Below are 19086 nucleotides of genomic sequence, written 5' to 3'. Positions count from 1 at the left end.
AAAGACATAAAGAACTCCCTTAGAGAACAAGTAGAAGCCTACAGAGAGGAATCGCAAAAATCCCTGAAAGAATTCCAGGAAAACACAATCAAACAGTTGAAGGAATTAAAAATGGAAATAGAAGCAATCAAGAAAGAACACATGGAAACAACCCTGGACATAGAAAATCAAAAGAAAAGACAAGGAGCTGTAGATACAAGCTTCACCAACAGAATACAAGAGATGGAAGAGAGAATCTTGGGAGCAGAAGATTCCATAGAAATCATTGGCTCAACTGTCAAAGATAATGTAAAGCAGAAAAAGCTACTGGTCCAAAACATACAGGACATCCAGGACTCAATGAGAAGATCAAACCTAAGGATAATAGGGATAGAAGAGAGTGAAGACTCCCAGCTCAAAGGACCAGTAAATATCTTCAACAAAATCATAGAAGAAAACTTCCCTAACCTAAAAAAAGAGATACCCATATGCATACAAGAAGCCTACAGAACTCCAAATAGATTGGACCAGAAAAGAAACACCTCCCGTCACATAATAGTCAAAACACCAAACGCACAAAATGAAAGAATATTAAAAGCAGTAAGGGAAAAAGGTCAAGTAACATATAAAGGCAGACCTATCAGAATCACACCAGACTTTTCGCCAGAAACTATGAAGGCCAGAAGATCCTGGACAGATGTTATACAGACCCTAAGAGAACACAAATGCCAGGCCAGGTTACTGTATCCTGCAAAACTCTCAATTAACATAGATGGAGAAACCAAGATATTCCATGACAAAACCAAATTTACACAATATCTTTCTACAAATCCAGCACTACAAAGGATAATAAAGGGTAAAGCCCAACATAAGGAGGCAAGCTATACCCTAGAAGAAGCAGGAAACTAATCATCTTGGCAACAAAACAAAGAGAATGAAAGCACACAAACATAACCTCACATCCAAATATGAATATAACAGGAAGCAATAATCACTATTCCTTAATATCTCTCAACATCAATGGCCTCAACTCCCCAATAAAAAGACATAGATTAACAAACTGGATACGAAATGAGGACCCTGCATTCTGCTGCCTACAGGAAACACACCTCAGAGACAAAGACAGACACTACCACAGAGTGAAAGGCTGGAAAACAACTTTCCAAGCAAATGGTCAGAAGAAGCAAGCTGGAGTAGCCATTCTAATATCAAATAAAATCAATTTTCAATTATAAGTCATCAAAAAAGATAAGGAAGGACACTTCATATTCATCAAAGGAAAAATCCACCAAGATGAACTCTCAATCCTTATCTTCGGTTGGTTTATATACAAGTGTGCCATTTCTAGTCTTGAAAGTAAAATGATGCTATCTGGTGCTGGATAGAGGAGCCTTATTTTTTATTATGGCAGCTTGCTATTTTTGTAACATGGTGATTTGGTTGAACACAATAAAGTACAGTAGTAACTGATCTCCCCTTCTTCCTGGATGAGTGAGGAGATGATTAAATGTTGATGTCAGCATCCTTGAGCATATTCAGATGAGCTTCTGCTTCTGTTGAAAAGGATGCTGTGTTTGATTGTGGTCCGAAGCTTTGAAGCACTACTTGGCATCTCCTTCCTTGGAGGTCTCACTGTTTAAACATAACAGATTTGATAGCTTGTTGGTAAGGTGAGGTCCAGCTTGTCTCCACTAGGTCATCTTCATGTGAATCCGGTGGTTATACGGTTTTGTTCTAGGGATATTTCATTTTTTTAATAACGGTTTTAGCTGACATTCATGGAGAGAATGAATCCTTAGAACTGTGCCACTAGTGAAAGGAAATCCTGTCTAGAGTATGTTTCTTTACAAAGCTGTGTCACACCATCCTTTGGGCCCTCTGCTGGAAAAGTAGAATCAAGTCTCAAATAATGCCTTTTAAATTGTATCCTCTAGTATTATAGATGTAGGACAGTACTGTATCATACCTCTGTGGATGTAAAATAGCTTGTACCTGCTTTATGATACGTAGTAGTGACCGTGCTTTATCAGAGCTGTTTTTAATGATGTTGCTCAGAATGTTTTCTTTCCAGATGATGATTGAGAAGCTAATCTAAAAAAAATGGTGCCAGGTACCACAAGAGTAACAGAACTGTGCTGTTTTCTCGGGTTTTGTTTTTTTACTTTTTTTTTTAATGGAGTGTGCTGGATGTCTCTACAGTTTTGTTCAGATGACCGCAGAACCTGGAAAAGCTGTTGCTGCTGTTGATGCATAACACACTGCTATTATTGGTCTTTTTATAAAATATAAATATATACATACAGATATATAATTTGAATTTTTTGAAACTTTAGCTGTGCTGTCAACTTTGGAAAAAAGTATCCCCGTTCACTGTGTTGAGTTGGCACTGTACAGAAATTAACAGCCATATTGGTCTAGAAATGTTGAACTTAAGTTTTTTCCATTTGTACAGGGGTAACGCACTGTATTAAATATGTAAGGTCTTATCTACGTGGGTTTGATTACAAAAACTAATAAAGTATTCTCTAAATTTAACAAAAAAAAAAGAATATTGACATGATGGACCAGAGAAATGACTCAGTCAGGAAAGTGCTCTCTGCATAAGTACAGGACTTGAGTTTGGACTTTCAGCATCCGTGCAAAGAGGTGGGAGCAGGAGACCTCTCACCCCAGTGCTGGGGAGATAAAGAACCCTACAGTCCTGCTGGCCAGCCAATTTAGCCAAATTGGCAAGCTCCAGGTTCAAAGGAACATACTGCTTTAAAAAGTAAATTAGAGATTGATTGAGGAAAATGTCTAGTGTCAAGCAGCGGCCTCCACATGCATAAACACAGGTCTTTGTGCTTGTTCCCACACATGTACACCATGCTGGTCACATTCATACACACCAAAGAATATTGTAGTCAGTTGTTCTTATTTAGGGCTCATAGCTGGAACAGAGGTCTTATGATGTTCTTTCAAAGCCTAAGAATCCATAAACGGAGAAGGAATTTTGTAATGGGAATTAGAGTGAGTTATGTTTAAGTTAAAATATGTAGCAGAATATGTAGTCGTGAGAATACTTTCATGCAAAATAAATGTATTAAATTACTATCATTGATATGAATTTGAAAGAATATCTGGCTTAGTGTTTTGATGCCTTTGATCTGTTTTATTCTAAAAGCAAACACCATTCAACCGATATTTAAAGATTAAGACTTAAAACCTCCAAAGTATCTATGGAAATCATTTTTTCAAAGCTGAGCTCATATATTTATTTAAATATATTACTTTCAAAGATATAATAGGCTGATACAAACCTCACTCCCAAACAGACCAGATATTTCCTATTGTCCCTAATTTTGTTCCTGTGTTGTAAATATAACCCAGTTTGGATAATAAGAAAAGAGAAGCCAGGCATTGGTAGTGCACACCTTTAATCCCAGCACTTGAGAGTCAGAGGTACGTAGATCTCTGTATTCAAGAAAGAAATTATGTGTCTTAATGGAAAATTTTCTAGGAAAAAGAGCAGTTGAAACATTGAAGACCAATATGTAGTAAATACAAGTACTTGACATCTGCTAAAATTTTGCTCTTAAAAATAATGATATATGTGGTGTGGGCTTGGGGAGACACCCAGAAGCCCACCAGCCACGTAGCCCACCTGCAGCAGGAGCACTGCAATGTGCAAATATGTGGTGGACAGATGGGAGAGGAAGAGAAGCAGACAGGCTGAAGCATTGTGAAGAGAAGTGGAACTGGACACTTGAGGGTAGAGAGGAACTGCCAGATGTGAGTATCTGCCCTGCCACCCGAGGCCACGGTGAAGTTATGGCTTGTGCTGACACTGAGGGCCATGCTTGGGTCTGTGTCCATGTAGCAGCATGGGTCTGTGTTAATTCCCGGTACTACTGAAGACCATGTGGACATCTTGGTCTGGGCTGCTGCTTGGACCATGCTGATGTCCCAAGGCTGTGCAGAGCTGGCCTGGCCTCTCTGTAGCTAAGGCATTCTGGAGGGCTGGCCCCACCTCCTGCCAGCTGAAGCACTTGAGAGAGAGAGCCCTGAATCCTGCACAGGCAGCACAGTAGAGCTGAACCTGGTGACGGGCTTGGGGGTGACCCAGTCTGAAGGGCAGGAGCACAGGAGAGCTGGCCCTGCCATTTCTCTTCTGTGAGGTGGCATAGGTGATGGAGAGATGCCCTACCCCCCACCTTGACTCATGTTACCTGTGGCAGGTGGGAGAATTGGTCTAAGCTCATGAGGGTGAGAGAGCTGTCCCTGCCCCTCACTGGCTGTCGCAGTCAGAAGAGCTGGCCATGCACCTAGCCTGGGAAGCATAGTAGAGCTGGCCCTGGTGGCAAAGGCTTGGGCAAGGTGGCCTGAGGGTGTGAGAGCTACAGCATTGGTTGAGGTAGCCAGGCAGTGCTGGAGATCTCACCCTGGTCGTGTGACTGGGAGAGCTGGTAGGTTGACCAACTCAGCTACCACCCAGGCTCAAATCCAGGGCTTTGAGCTGACCTGTCCCAATATCTACCTCAGGCATGAACCGCTGGAGTGTGTGAGAGAGCCAATCCCGCAGATGCAAAGTTGCAGGATCACCATGACTCAGGGTACAACAGAATACCTGAAAGGAATCCCAGTGAGGATCAAGTACTAATAGTGCGTAGCAGAAACCAGAGGTCTCGAAGCAGACCAATGACTCATTGCAATGAACATTTGCAAGGAAAGATGTGTGGATAAAAGACACACTGTGACACACTTCAGCTTCCAATGCAAGATAGTTTTTGTTTTTACGTTTTTTGGGGGGGGATTAGGGAGGTTGCAAGTTTGTAAGCTGGATATGAAGGGATGGGGAGATGAGTGGAATTGAGGTACATAAGTGAAACTCACCAAGAATCAATAAAAAAATTAAAAAATTATATAACACACACAATTAAAACCTTGTTACATCAAATGAGTTATCTAACAATTTAAGAGATTTGGTTTTTGGCCTCTACAAAAATATTAAAAGACTGAAAATAATTACTTTGCTTATACCTAGTCTTTATAGTAAAATTATAATGAACTGTTTATTTACTGGACTTTATTAAAAAATTATCAAGCGTCTTTTAATTGTGAGTTAGTATGACAGGCACACATTTGAATCTGGACACAATTTTAATAAATGTAGCAAGACTGTTTAACAGCACGGGTTATATTTTAATGTTTATATGGATGTTCAGTAGTAGTGAGCTCTTCGTCCAGTTCTGGTTTAAGTAAGCTCAACCTTTTCTTTTTCTAAAGTGAGCCATTATGTTTTAAGTAGACCGTTGTGTAACAAAACTTTTCCTGGGAGACACTACATATGCACCTACTCACCCCATATATGGAGCTCACGACAGAGCAAAGTATGGAGACCACAGCAGTCCAGCTTGGTGAACCAGCGAGGTTTATTAGAGTTACAGGAATATGGGTGAGGAGTTACTGACAGAAGCAGAAATGACTAACAGGCAGCTGCATCACCAGGGACCATGCAAGCACATGTGACAGCCCACAAAACTGGGACCCTGGAGCACATCGCCCCGTCTGCCGGCAGCTCAGCTGGTTGGAGAGTTTCCCTTCCAGCTGCCTCACTCGGTCTAAACCACTTCCATATAGTGGGGCTGGCCTCCGAGTCTTCTTTGCAGCTTGTCTTCTCTGAAGGTCTTTGAAGTTTGGTTCCAACTAGTCTGAGAGGAACTTCTGCTGCTTACGCTGTCATGGAGGGGGTTCAGTGACGTGGTGAGCTTGAGGGACTTTCTGAGGCCTTTCTGAGTTGCTGACCTTTCTGCTTGAGGCGCTTCCCTGGAAGGTGGAGGGTTTCAATCTTGTAGGAAACTGTTACACACCGCAGACCCACACAGTACCTGACATTTATGAACTGTTCAGAGAACAGTGAGTTCCGGGGTTGGGGATTTAGCTCAGTGGTAGGGCGCTTGCCTAGGAAGCGCAAGGCTCTGGGTTCGGTCCCCAGCTCCGGAAAAAAAAAAAAAAAAAGAAAACAGTGAGTTACTAATTCACTTGGGAACACAGACTTGACTACATTTGTGAAATTGCCCAGCATTATCCACGTTATAACCACACAATTTTTAAAAATATTAATGCAGAGAGAGCGACAAAGACCTGTAAGAACATGAAGGAAGAGAGACCCATCTGACTCACGAGTCAGAGTTGTGACATGATATTGCCATTGAAAAGTATGCTTTTTTGACGAACAGAATTTCAAAAGGAAGAAATTGTAAGCTAGAAGCCACAAGATATTGTCTAGGCTAATTCTTACCTTTATTTATATTCCAGTAAAGAACTAACTTTCCTAGGTCCTTCTCAATCTATGATCTTTCTGTTTGACTTAGCTATTTCCTTTGACTTGGACATTCTTGAATCATAGTTTGAACAGAAAGAAACAGAATAAAACAAAAAATTATTTTTCCTTTCTTATTAAATAGGCCTTAGTGAAATATGACAAATGCTCGAGTCAGGATAGCCGAAACCATCTTTTGTTTTGGTTCTTCACACACGCTAAGCTCCGGAATAGTATCTTGCACAAATTTGTCACTCAATAAACATTTGATGGGTGAAGACATAGAGGCTTGGTAGTTTATGTCCAGAACTGACTTGTCCATTCCTTATCTTTAGCCTCTGACAAATTCCTTGAGGTTTTTCAGACTTTACTTTCTCCATCAAGTAAGAAAGCATTTAGATCAGGACTCTGAAATGTCCAAGGAAAATAAGATGGCAGACTGTAAATTAAAAAAAAAAAAAAGGTCTGGGCACCTCAGAAATTCCTAGGTTTAAAGGCTGCATGAAGCATGTTCATCGACTGCCGAGGATGATAGAAGTTATTAGTTTCGTGCCAAATAACCTGGAAGCAATTTCTAGGGAGGCTGATGTTTCAGATAAAATCACTGTGTGAGAGAAAAACCCACCGACACATTCTTCTGCCTCTTAACCCAGTTCCTGCTGCTGCAGTCTTCTTCAGTTCGTCTTTGGTAGAGGAAAGTCTTTTCCCCACTTCGGTCATCAAGGGTCACTGACCCGCCCTCATATAAAAGCCCAGAACTATACAAAATGTTGATTTAGGGCGCTCTTTGTTATTTTTTGTTTAGAAAGGGAAGACAACAGTCCTCTGCTCATCCATGCTTTAAATTAGAAACAGAGAACATGAAACGCCGTTCACCAGATAGATTTGTTTTATATTAGAGCCAATTAGAGTAAAAAGTCAGAGCAGGAGATTAAAAGAAAGAGAACAGAAAGGGAGGGGAGAGACAGGGCCATAACTTTGGGGTTTTCCAAGCCCTCAGAGGCAATGACTTACTCATATAATCTTTGGAAAAACAAAGCAGAACCCTCTAGATAAAAAATAAATAAACTTTACTGGAATTAGTTACAAATTATGTTTTAATTACTGTGCAAAAGCTGGAAGCAGAGCAAACCTGCTTTTACTTTCAACTCAGATGAAAGGCTTGCACACGAAAGGGAGCGTGCAGCATCTGTCTGACTCGTCAGGGAAAGCACAGTGCGTTGCGTGCTTTTTTGTTTTTGTTTTTGTTTTTGTTTTTTTTTTCCAATTTGCTTTGATTTCTTGTAAGGACATCTCTGCTGAAATTTTAGATGCTAAGTTTAACTTCTTTTAAAGCAAGTTGCATATGTTCAAGCATGTAGAAATGATCTTTCTGGGTTATTGACATGAGTTCCAAATAAAATACAGCAGGAGTCACGCATTCTCAACTCAGTGAGATAGCCGTGTCGGGATCATGTGCGTATGCTTTGGACATAGATGTTTCAAGGAGACTGACTCAAGCTCTTACCTTTCTTCCCAGATTCATCTAAATATTTTCAATCAGTTTTATTTGTCTGCACATTTCTCTTGAATTAAAGCAGGTATCCTTTTTCCTTGTAGCCGTAATTTTCCTACAGAAGTCATATATAATTCAGCCTTTAAGAGCTGAAAATCAAAGGAATCCGATGTTGAGTCTTGTTCTACATACAAAATTGTCTCATGAACTTGACTGGGAATCCAGAGCCATCCCTTAAACGTGGCTCATTTAATGACTTTTGACCTTGCCTTTGACAAAGTCTGAGTCCGTAGTCATCTAGAGTTGTGTGACTGCATGCCTGTCAAACCCACCTACCAATCTTTGCTTTTCAAACTCTTGTGATCTATTTGTTCTTTTGCAAGTTCTATGTACTTAGCCTAAATGATATGTCGTATATGTGTATCCATGCTTCCTCTAGCTTAAGATTGCATTTTGCTTACCTAAATATGTTTTTCTTAGTATTGTTTATCAATTCATACTCAGTCTATCTCTGCGTCATAGTTAAATGAGTGTATTTAAAACTGCGTTCCTCATATTGAATGCTGTGTGAGTTAAAACCAACTACATTACATAATATGAGTCAGGGTTGCAAAAAATATTAAAGATATATACTGAATTATGTAATAAAATTGCATTTCCACATTAGAGTAATAGATTTGGGCAACGTAGGGCAAGAAGTAATGGATTTTGCTCAATAAAAACTGTTTCAACTCTAAGATAACTGTTGCTAGTGGCTGATTGAGGACAGTCTCATGTATGGAAATATAAGTAAATAACCCATTAGAGATGAGATTCTTTTAGGAAATAGTTGTATGATTTGAAGCTATACATATATGCTAAAGATAAGTGTTTATTGATGTTTTATAAATATTAAATTCTTTATAACCATATTTTATGTAGTTTCTTGGAAAAGTAAACCAAAAGGATTATTTAATTTTGTCTAAATTAGAATGATGTAGAGTGATACAAAATTATTATTATTTTTATTTTTCCAAAGAGCTATTTTTCTTTTTTCTTTTTATTGGATATTTTTTATTTACATTTGAAATGTTATTCCCTTTTCTAGTTTCCTGTCCATAATCTCCTCCCCCTCCCCCTCCCCTTCTTCTATAAGTGTGTTCCCCCTCTCCAGCTACCCCCCTCCCCACCTTCCACTCTGACATTCCCGGGACTACACTAGGAGGTCCAGCCTTGGCAGGACCGAGGGCTTCTCCTCCCACTGGTGCCCATCAAGACCATTCTCTGCTACATATGCAGCTGGAGCCATGGGTCTGTCCATGTGTAGTCTTTGGGTAGTGGTTTAGTCCCTGGGAGCTCTGGTTGGTTAATATTGTTTTTATGGGCTGCAAGCCCCTTCAGCTCCTGTCAGCACGCACTTCTTGACTTGATCAATATTGTCTAGTTTTGGTGGCTGATACAAAATTATTTTAACTAAGCTGGCAAACCATTGCTTCACATAGACCTATACAGTTATTTAAATGCATTGAAATTTTGTGGTTCAACAAGAACATATAATAAAAGTAATTTTATTCCAGAGGTGAATATATGTTGTAGTCTGGTCTTGTAGTCTTGCAGGCATTAATAATTTCTTTTCTTTTTTTTAAAGAGGAACAAACACATTTAATAATTTATTTTCTTAATCCATGCACACGGATATGGCTATGTATGAGGAACTCAAAGTAAACCCTTCTTAGAATTGTACCATCATTTTAGAAGTTAGGAAACACTAAACCTGATACTGTACTGATACTCTTGCTGGTGACGTAATCAGTTGTCAGAAACTAAGACCTTAAAGAAGATGAGGATAATTAGAAAAATAAAGTAAATATATATTATATATATATGTGTGTGTGTGTGTATAGTTTTCTATTAGAAAGCAGAAAAATAAAAATAACAACTGAGTAAAATCTTCCAGAATGAAAAAAATATTTTGCAAGTTAATCTTTTAATTTTCTTCACCTGCGCAAAGGTGCATTGCTGCCTTATGCTGTCATTCTCTGGTTTTCCTCCTCCTCTTCCTTCTCCTCTTCAGAACATGGACTTCATGACTTTAACTAAGGATATCTTCTCTACCTAAAATCTGTGTCCCTGCTATTGTGTCCTGGTTGGATCAGTACTGAGTATGCCATTTAATTTTGGCCACGGTCTTAATTCTTTCATTGGATATTTTCTTTATTTACATTTCAAATGTTATCCCCTTTCCCGGTTTCCCCTCTGTATACTCCCTATCCCATCCCTCTCCTCCTGCTTCTATGAGGGTGCTCCCCCACTCACCCACTCCTTTCCACCTCCCCACCCTGGCATTCCCCTACACTGGGAGCCTTCACAGGAGCAAGGGCCTCTCCTCCTGTTGATGCCCAACAAGGCCATCCTCTGCTACATATGCAACTGGAGCCATGGGTCTGTCCATGTGTACTCTTCGGTTAGTGGTTTAGTCCCTGGGAGCTCTAGCACAAATATTAAGAATGGCATCAGTTCATGTATCTGTTTGCTTCCCACTGTGATAAAAATGACATATTAGGGCCAGCAGATAAACAACAAATTGTAACTAATTGGATATAAAGTAAATAAAACTCATTGCTTCCTCCAAACTTTCTGGTTCAATAGGTCATCTACTAAATGGATGGCCTTGAATAACTTTCTTCAATTTTATTAAAAGATAATGATATTCTGAGAGGTTGTTAAGATAATAACTCTAGTATGCTTGTGTAGATGCCTGGGATATATGAAAAACTCAATAAATTGTGACTGTATCATTACTGATTTTGCCTCTAAAATGTCTTTGCCTGTCTCCGGAATGCAAGAAATACAAACATTCAACAAAACAGTTTTCTCTCCCGATGGTTTCTTGCCCATTAGCAGGCAAGGGGAAGAACTTGTATAACAGTTCACAGACAGGAAGATCCGAGCTAGCCACAGGAAAGCCCTGCTGTCTGTGCAGTCCAGAACTCATCTGTGGCGCTGAAGAGGCAGCCCTGATAGGCAAGGATGTCCCCATGAAAAGGAGGATGATGGAAGAGGGCCAACTCCGGATAGGGAATTTTATTAAGCACTCTATGAAAATAGACAGGCATCTTTCAATGTATCTAGATGATCACAAGTAGCCTCATTAGATTGTCTACTCCACACACACACACACACACACACACACACACACACACACCACACACACACGCCCACACACACCACACACCCACACCACACACACCACACACGCACACACACACACACACCACACACACACACACACACCACACACACACCACACCACACACACACACCACACACACACACCACACACCCACACCACACACACACACACACACCACACCACACACACACAGACACCACACACACACACACACACACCACACACGCACACACACACACACCACACCACACACACACACCACACACACACCACACACACACACCACACACACACACACACCACACCACACACACACACCACACACACACACCACACACACACACCACACACACACACACACCACACACACACCACACACACACCACACACACACACCCACACACACACCACACCACACACACACCACACCACACACACACACACGCCCACACACACCAAAACCACAAATATTCTAATCAGCATAAATCAATTCAATAGATAAATGATCAAATATAGTCTATCCCTTTAATGTATTCTTTGTTTTCTATAATCTCTGCTAATGCTCAGATTGGCATGAGTTGTCCTTTCAAATACATGACCAATGGTTTAAAGGGAAGTGATCTGAGCCGTCAGTAATTAGATAAATTGAAACAAGAAAACAATGGTCTGTAGGTAAGGCTACAGTTGTACCACTGTGCCTCATCTTTCTTTACTTTATGCTGCTCATTATTAATACTGAGAAAAGTAGGTTACATTTTTCTTTTCATACAACAAACCCAAATGGAAAATTAAGGTCCTTGGCCACATTATCTGCCAAATTTTGAAGGTGCAGCAGTAGAACTGGATTACCGTGGCTGTGTGCACCGTGGTTTGGAGATTCGTACAGACAGGATGGAATTCCCTGGGAAAGTAATTTAGGCTGTTTGGTCAATTGACATTTTGCCACATTGAAATTAGCTTCTGAGTGTTAAATTCCTGTGATTGTAGCAAAAGACGTGATAGGTTTTGAATTCTTTAATTGAGTTACATACATTTTGATGCAAGCTAGCGTCATCAGAGAGGAAGGAGTCTCAATTGAGAGGGTGCCTCCGGAAGATCCAGCTGCAGGGCATTCTAAAATTTAGTGATCAACTGGAGGAGGGTCCAGCCCACTGTGACTGGTGCTGTCCCTGGGCTGGTGGCCCTGGGTTCTATAAGAGTGCAGGCTGAGCAAGCCATGGAAAGCGAACCAGAAGGCAGTGTTCCTCTAGTACCTCTGCGTCAGCTCCTGCCCCCAGGTTCCTTCCATGCTTGAGCTCCTGTCCTGACTTTGGTGATAAACAGCGATGCGTAAGTGTGAACTGAATAAAACCCTTTCTTCCCCAGCTTGCATTTTGGTCATGGAGTTTCATTGCATCAATCGAAACTAACCAGACACAAACGGTTGTGCTATTGAACTAATTTTCTTTTCTTCTTTTTTAATTTTTTTTATTAACTTGAATATTTCTTATTTACATTTCGAGTGTTATTCCCTTTCCCGGTTTCCGGGGCAACATCCCTCTAACCCCTCCCCCTCCCCTTCTTTATGGATGTTCCCTTCCCCATCCTCCCCCCATTGCCACCCTCCCCCCAACAATCACGTTCACTGGGGTGAACTAGTTTTCTATTACTGAGATAGAATTTGATGCCATCTACTTATGTATAAGAAACTATTGACTGTGTAATCAAAATTGATCACGTGTTAGTGATGCTAAAAACAATAAATAGGACCACTAGGTATTCCCCAGAGGTTGAAGGTTGTACTAAACATGTCATGGTTTGTCACATGTAGCCTTCAAGGCTTGATATGATGACCTCTTCTACTATAGATAAGGGATCTGAGGATTAGATGCTAGAACCTTGCTCAAATGCATGCTCCAAGGAAGCATGTTCTATTGGAGCATGCTTCTATTAGAAACCCCATCTGAACCATGCATGCTGAATTGGTGCTACCTGTTAAAGTTGTTCCAATAGACAGCTGAAACCGCACATGCTAGAACGCTATTATTGGCACACTTGTGCCCATCGCCTGTATAATTCTGCTTACCAAAACTGCATCTCGAAATGATTTTCTGAAATAGTTATCAGAGAAGAATATGAAGTGGAAACAATCCAGACTCTCCAACCACATTTTCTATTCTGTGGTTTTTCCGTAGCCCCTTAGGACATATTTTATATGTATAGATCTCAAAAATTTGGTGTGTTTCTTTAAGCACATCATCCATTTGCTTAATGATTATATTTAAGAATTTCACTTACGAGTTGACTTTTGTCTGCGCCAATCCACTTGCGTGTGTTAGTGACTACGGTTGGAAGGAAACGACGTGAATCACTGTGTACATCTGTGTTTTTTCTCCCAAGATTGGTAGAAGTTGTATCGCAGCATCTGTGCACTTGTTTAATTGTGCAGTGCCTACAGGCAGAAATGAAAGGAACTAAGGCAATAGGCCAAAGTGTCAGGCACTTGGGTATGTTTTAACAGAGTACAGTGAACTGACTGGACAGTGATCTTCTTGATTGTAACGGTTCTGACAGCTCAGCCGAATGTCAGGATCGCTGAAGCAGAAGGCTGTGGCTTGAGCTGGTAGGTTGATACTCGAAATTACAATAATATTAGTTACTGTAAGAAAGAAAATCCTTAAGTAGGCCTGTTCTATTTATTGTTAATAATCTTCATCGTTAATAATCAAAATTGGGTTACTGCTATGTCATTTTATTGAACATAGACCCATCTTACAATGTTGAATTGCTTTAAATTAGAAGAATCATGCTAGTCTTCAAAATGGTCTAAAATCCCCATTTTTCTGTGGAATATCATCAATAGGTCAGACTTTACCCGAGCCTTCCTCTCATTCCTTTCATGCCCTGTGAAATCAAGTCAAGTTCACTGACTGAAGTGTGAAACCCGGAGTTGTAATTCTATTTTGATGGATTGCAGATGGCTGCAAACACCTGCTATTAAATGACTCAACTACATCCAATGGTTATTTTAAGAACTATCACATCCATTAAACTTTTCTAAATCTTCACTAGGAGCACTAAGCACACACTGGCGACTGATAATCACGAGTTTGGGTTGCACTGACTTCCTCATTTTTTAAAAAAGTGGAGCTATATATAGAATCACAAAGCTATAGACATTTCAGAAGAAAAATAGTCCGGATTGTGTTGTAAACAAGGAAAACATTGATTTCCCCATTCTAAATTTCAACATACTCTTTTTTTTTTTAAGGTAAAGGGAAGTGAAAATTGGACTTTAATAACTTTTCAGAGTAGAAATCTTGGCATTGTGTAGGATGGTTTCTCTAGAAAGACTTGTCTGGGTTAGTTTTACTAGAGTGCACACGAGGTTTTATTTTCTGCAGTGCAGTGATGTATCATGCATTTCTACCCAAGTGTTCAACATTGCCAGTCAGCAGTTGGCCTCCAGTAGGTTTCATTTTGTCATTTTTCCCTCCCAAATAAAACTGTGTTCCATTCCTTCAGGAACGAAAATGTGCTGGGATGTTCTCTTTTTTATTTATTTATTTATTTATTTTACATTTTTCTTTTATTGTTTTTTTTGTTTGTTTGTTTAAATTTCTGGTTTCCCCTCCAGAAACCCGCTATCTCCCCCTGCTTCTATAAGGGTGCTCCAGCACCCCTGGGATGTTCTCTTGAATGTGGATAAAGTAGTTATGTACTAAAAAAAAAAATCCAAGATTGACTGAGAATTAAATCTGAAAAGCTGATTCATTCAACAGCAATGACCCCTGTCCTGAAGTCTACTGTGTATGAGCCCCAAGGCCAGTTCTTCGTTTTATATAAATGGTAAACGGTCAGCTTCTTTTTCTATCTTGAGGACATCTGGACTGACCAGAAAAACAATCTACAAAACCAAATCAACCCTCTTCAGTGATTGCTAATCTTCATTAATGCAGCTCATCTAATGTAATTATATATTTCCCGTGACTGGTCGATATAAGTGTAGTTATGCCAGCTCAGCGAAATAGTCTTGACTGTTTGGGCAATGCAGACTGTGCAGTGTAGTTAGGGGCTCTTTACCTGTGTGGGCGTCTCAGGTAAGCTGAAGTATTCAAGTTTGACATTTGCTTGTTTTTTGATTATATAACTTCACCGAATCTCAACTGCCTTTTGCAGAATAAATCAAATACTGTGTTCAGAATTAAAGAGAAATTAATGCAGAGGTTTGCACAGGCAAGTTCCCCATCCCCAACCCACACATCTTTATGAAAGAAACTCATCTCCATCTGGGCTTTTCCCCAGTTAAAATTTTTATCAAGAGAAAATTATGGATAAACAAAATAATTTTCCCAAAGTTAGAGCAACTGCTATGAATTGAAAGTGCACTTCATTTGCAATTACATTTAATTAAAATGTAGAAACACTTTTATAATATCAACACATTGTATTTCTTTTGCCTTGTAGGAGCCTAAGTTGCCAACGGATTACATTGCATAAAAACCTGTTCTTTTCATTTGTTTGTAATTCGATTGTGACAATCATTCACCTCACGGCAGTGGCCAATAACCAGGCCTTAGTGGCCACAAATCCTGTAAGTAAAACATGGTTGTCCCTTTTAGGGTTAGCGGGAAGAGACATGGGTTTGGGGGGTGGTTTTTGATATGGAATATGTGTGCCATTAAATACATGTACATGTAAACTCTGCAGTTTCCCATATCTTAGCTATATTGCAGTCTAGGAGGGTAAATGTCCTTCAGTAGTTCCAATGCTTCAGTTCACATCATGGCTATGGATTCCTGATGGTGGTGGCCCCTAAGACATATACACTACACGATGTTTGTTCAGTCCAAAGTTATATGTGCATCTGAGTACATAAGTGAAAGAAAACAATATATGTAATGGGAGATTTAAATAATGTTTTGGTATCAGGCTTACATTAAAAATTAATAAAATCAGGAAGATAAGGATTTATATGCTTTGATTGTACAGTAGTGTTAAACTCCATTAACATAAAATGTTAACACATTCCATCAATCATGGTTTCAATAAGCACTGATAAATTCTTCTTCCTGTAAGCCATAGTTTAAAAATATATGCTAAAATTTATATGACATAAATTGTCCACTATCTAAACATGCATGCAAACTATACCTGGATTCAAGTATATGTATATACAGCAGAAATCGTCACACTTTTAGAATCACCTACTTTGACATTGTGGCAAAACCTCCAGTTTTGGATGTGGATGTGTGTGTGGTGTGGTGTATGTGACCTGTGTGTGGTGTGGTGTGTGTGTGTGTGTGTGTGTGTGTGTGAGCCCTGTGTGTGGTATGGTGTGGTGTGTGTGTGTGTGTGTGGTGTGGTGTGGTGTGTGTATGTGTGTGTTTGTGTGTGTGGTGTGTGTGGTGTGTGTGGTGTGTGTGGTGTGGTGTGTGTGTATGTGTGTGTGACCTGTGTGTGGTAAGGTATGGTGTGAGTGTGTGTATGTGTGTGTGGTGTGTGTGTGTGTATGTGTGTGGTGTGTGTGTGTGTGGTGTGTGTGTGTGTATGTGTGTGTGTGTGTGCTCTTAAGCACATCAAGTGGTGTTTTCTGGATTATGTTATCTAGTTACTGAAATCAGAGAAGGAAGGGATTTCCACCAATGGGCCAATAAATAACACGTGTGTATGTCCTTTATGTGCATTTTCAGGGTAATTTACAGAGTTCTAAGGTTTCTCCCATTGTTTGCACACATGCTTCCTGGTGGTTTGATCTTGCTTGTGTTCCTCTCTAAAGTCACCAGGGGAGGAAACAGACCAGAATATAATTAGCAGTATAAAACACTGGCTGACTTTCTGCCATTTAAGAATGAGGTCTTTCTAGGAGACTCTGTTTTGTACCACAGCAAGGGTTTCTAGTGCCCTCCACAGAAATATTTTTTCCGTAGTATGTACAAAATGGTTTTCCTCACAATAGTTTATATTAATTTTAAAGTAATACCAGAATCGAATTAGATAAGAATGTAATATCTATATAAATATGGAGGGTTAAGTTCTTCATAAGTATACTCAAATATATGTAGTTCAAACTATTTTAGCTTTGAGATACTTGAATATTGTAAAACACACGATGCTGAATTATTTAAAATTTAGCAAATGCATGCTTCACACATTAAATGAAGAAATCATGTGACAAATATCATTTAGGAAGGCGTTATTATACATTTAGGATGTTTTGTTTTTGCTTTTTTGTTCTTTTGTTTTTGTGAGGCAGGGTTTCTTTGTGTAGCCTTGGCTGTCCTGGGACTCACAGAGATCCACCTGCCTCTGCCCTCCGAGTGCTGAAATTAGAGGTGTGCACCCCACCCCCCCGCTTCTCAGCTTCTGCTACTGTTTTTTTTTTTAATCTATACAGTGTGTGTGACCATTTCTAATGCCTCCCTCACAGAAATATTCAAGAACTGGATAAAAATATCTATAAATGATAATAGTTCAAGCACTTTAGAATGACATTTATGCAAATGTTATTCATCCTAGTCTATGATAACTCTAAACTTATTTTCAAGTGGTCTAGGTTTCTGCTGTAACATTAATTCCAAAAAATCACAATAACACTAAATATTTATTGAATTTCAGGTTGGAAATTAAAGACTGTACCACACTGCCACACATTTATTAACTTTAATAAGGAAAGAATCAGTATTTCTCAGCTTCTTTGTGTTTTCTTTATTTGCTATTTGGATGTCTTTCTTTTCCCTAAAAAGAAGAGAAAGTGGGAATCCTAGAAAAAGAGGAAGCTTTTTCTTTATTCTGATATGAAAATTTCATATTTTACATTTAGGCAATATGTAGTTTAATTAGAGAATGACTTGGTAAGTTTTATGTATTTATGTTTGTGGGGTGAAGGATACAAAGCTTACTATGGATTTACACGTTTTTAATTAAGTGCTGATAAGACTATCAAAGTTTTTCTGACAGAAAACAACCAGAATCAGAGCAGATGTACCATGGTGTATGTGTCCACTGTTTATATTGAGTATAAATAAATGTGAATAATGACTTGAACTCATTAGCAAAACAGATAACCAGTAAGCAGAGGGAGATTCTTCTGTTTGGAACTGTTTGGAATATCAGATGTTTCTCATGAACCGAGACAGCACATAGTTAATAACGTCAAAACCATTCTGGAATGGGTGTTCAAAAGAGCACTGCATAACCCAGACTCCCTAGTGTCTAGCACATTTTTTTGTGTGTGAGACAGAAAAATCCCATGGTTTCTGAAATAAATTGTATGACTTGCTTCACATGAGGAGTTCATAAACTAAGAAACCACTGCTGTCCCCTCACAGGTGAGCTGCAAGGTGTCCCAGTTCATTCATCTTTACCTGATGGGCTGTAACTACTTTTGGATGCTCTGTGAAGGCATTTACCTGCACACACTCATTGTGGTGGCTGTGTTTGCAGAGAAGCAGCACTTGATGTGGTATTATTTTCTTGGCTGGGGTAGGTGCCACTGTCATTACCTGCTTATTGATCTGATTACGAAGACTTTTTGCATTGAGGTCACGTGACTTATTACCAATCATTCTTTCCTTGTTGCTATAAGACAAGCTCACAGTTTCTCTAGTGTCATTTTGATTAATAATGTGATAGTGGTTTTTTCATCTTTATTAACTTGAGTATTTCTTATTTACATTTCGATTGTTATTCCCCTTCCTGGTTTCCGGGCCAACATCCCCCCATCCTCCCCCCATTACCGCCCTCCCCGCAACAATCATGTTCACTGGGTGTTCAGTCTTGGCAGGACCAAGGGCTTCCCCTTGATAGTGTTTTTTATATCTTGACATGTCAATGACAAGCTCATTCTAGCTGAATGCATAGGGGTTAGAGAAATAGAATTAAACTTACAAATTAAGGATCTAGTTTCTGCACTCTTCAGAATGCCCTCTCTTTCCATGTGTAAAAATGAAGACATGGGCTAAATAGCTTTGCAGTTCCACCAAAACAACCTCTGAGATCCCCCCTGCCTACCCCTCCCCCGTCTCACTCTTTCTCTCTCCTCCTTCTTTTCTTCTTTGCTTTTGAGACAGGATCTTTTTGGCTTAGCACTTGCTATGTAGATCAGAAAGGTTTGAAATCACAGAGATTCGTCTGCATCTCCCTCCAGAGCACTGGAAT

At 39.6% G+C, this 19086-nt stretch overlaps 1 protein-coding gene across 2 annotated transcripts in view; it reads left to right on the top strand.

Annotated features, from left to right (window-relative positions):
* The window catches only part of Calcrl (calcitonin receptor like receptor), a 97546-nt gene that overhangs the window by 62055 nt on the left and 16405 nt on the right, over positions 1 to 19086 (top strand). For both annotated transcript variants that reach the window (NM_012717.3, XM_006234439.5), the window contains 2 exons: positions 15394 to 15520; positions 18258 to 18411. In NM_012717.3, the coding sequence (NP_036849.2) occupies positions 15394 to 15520; positions 18258 to 18411 (281 nt within the window). The remainder of the gene's footprint in view (positions 1 to 15393; positions 15521 to 18257; positions 18412 to 19086) is intronic.

This window comes from Rattus norvegicus, chromosome 3, assembly GCF_036323735.1.
Source record: "Rattus norvegicus strain BN/NHsdMcwi chromosome 3, GRCr8, whole genome shotgun sequence".
NCBI lineage: Eukaryota > Metazoa > Chordata > Mammalia > Rodentia > Muridae > Rattus > Rattus norvegicus.
The sequence above is the reverse complement of the archived record's forward strand: the minus strand, read 5'-3'. Positions and strand labels throughout refer to the sequence as shown.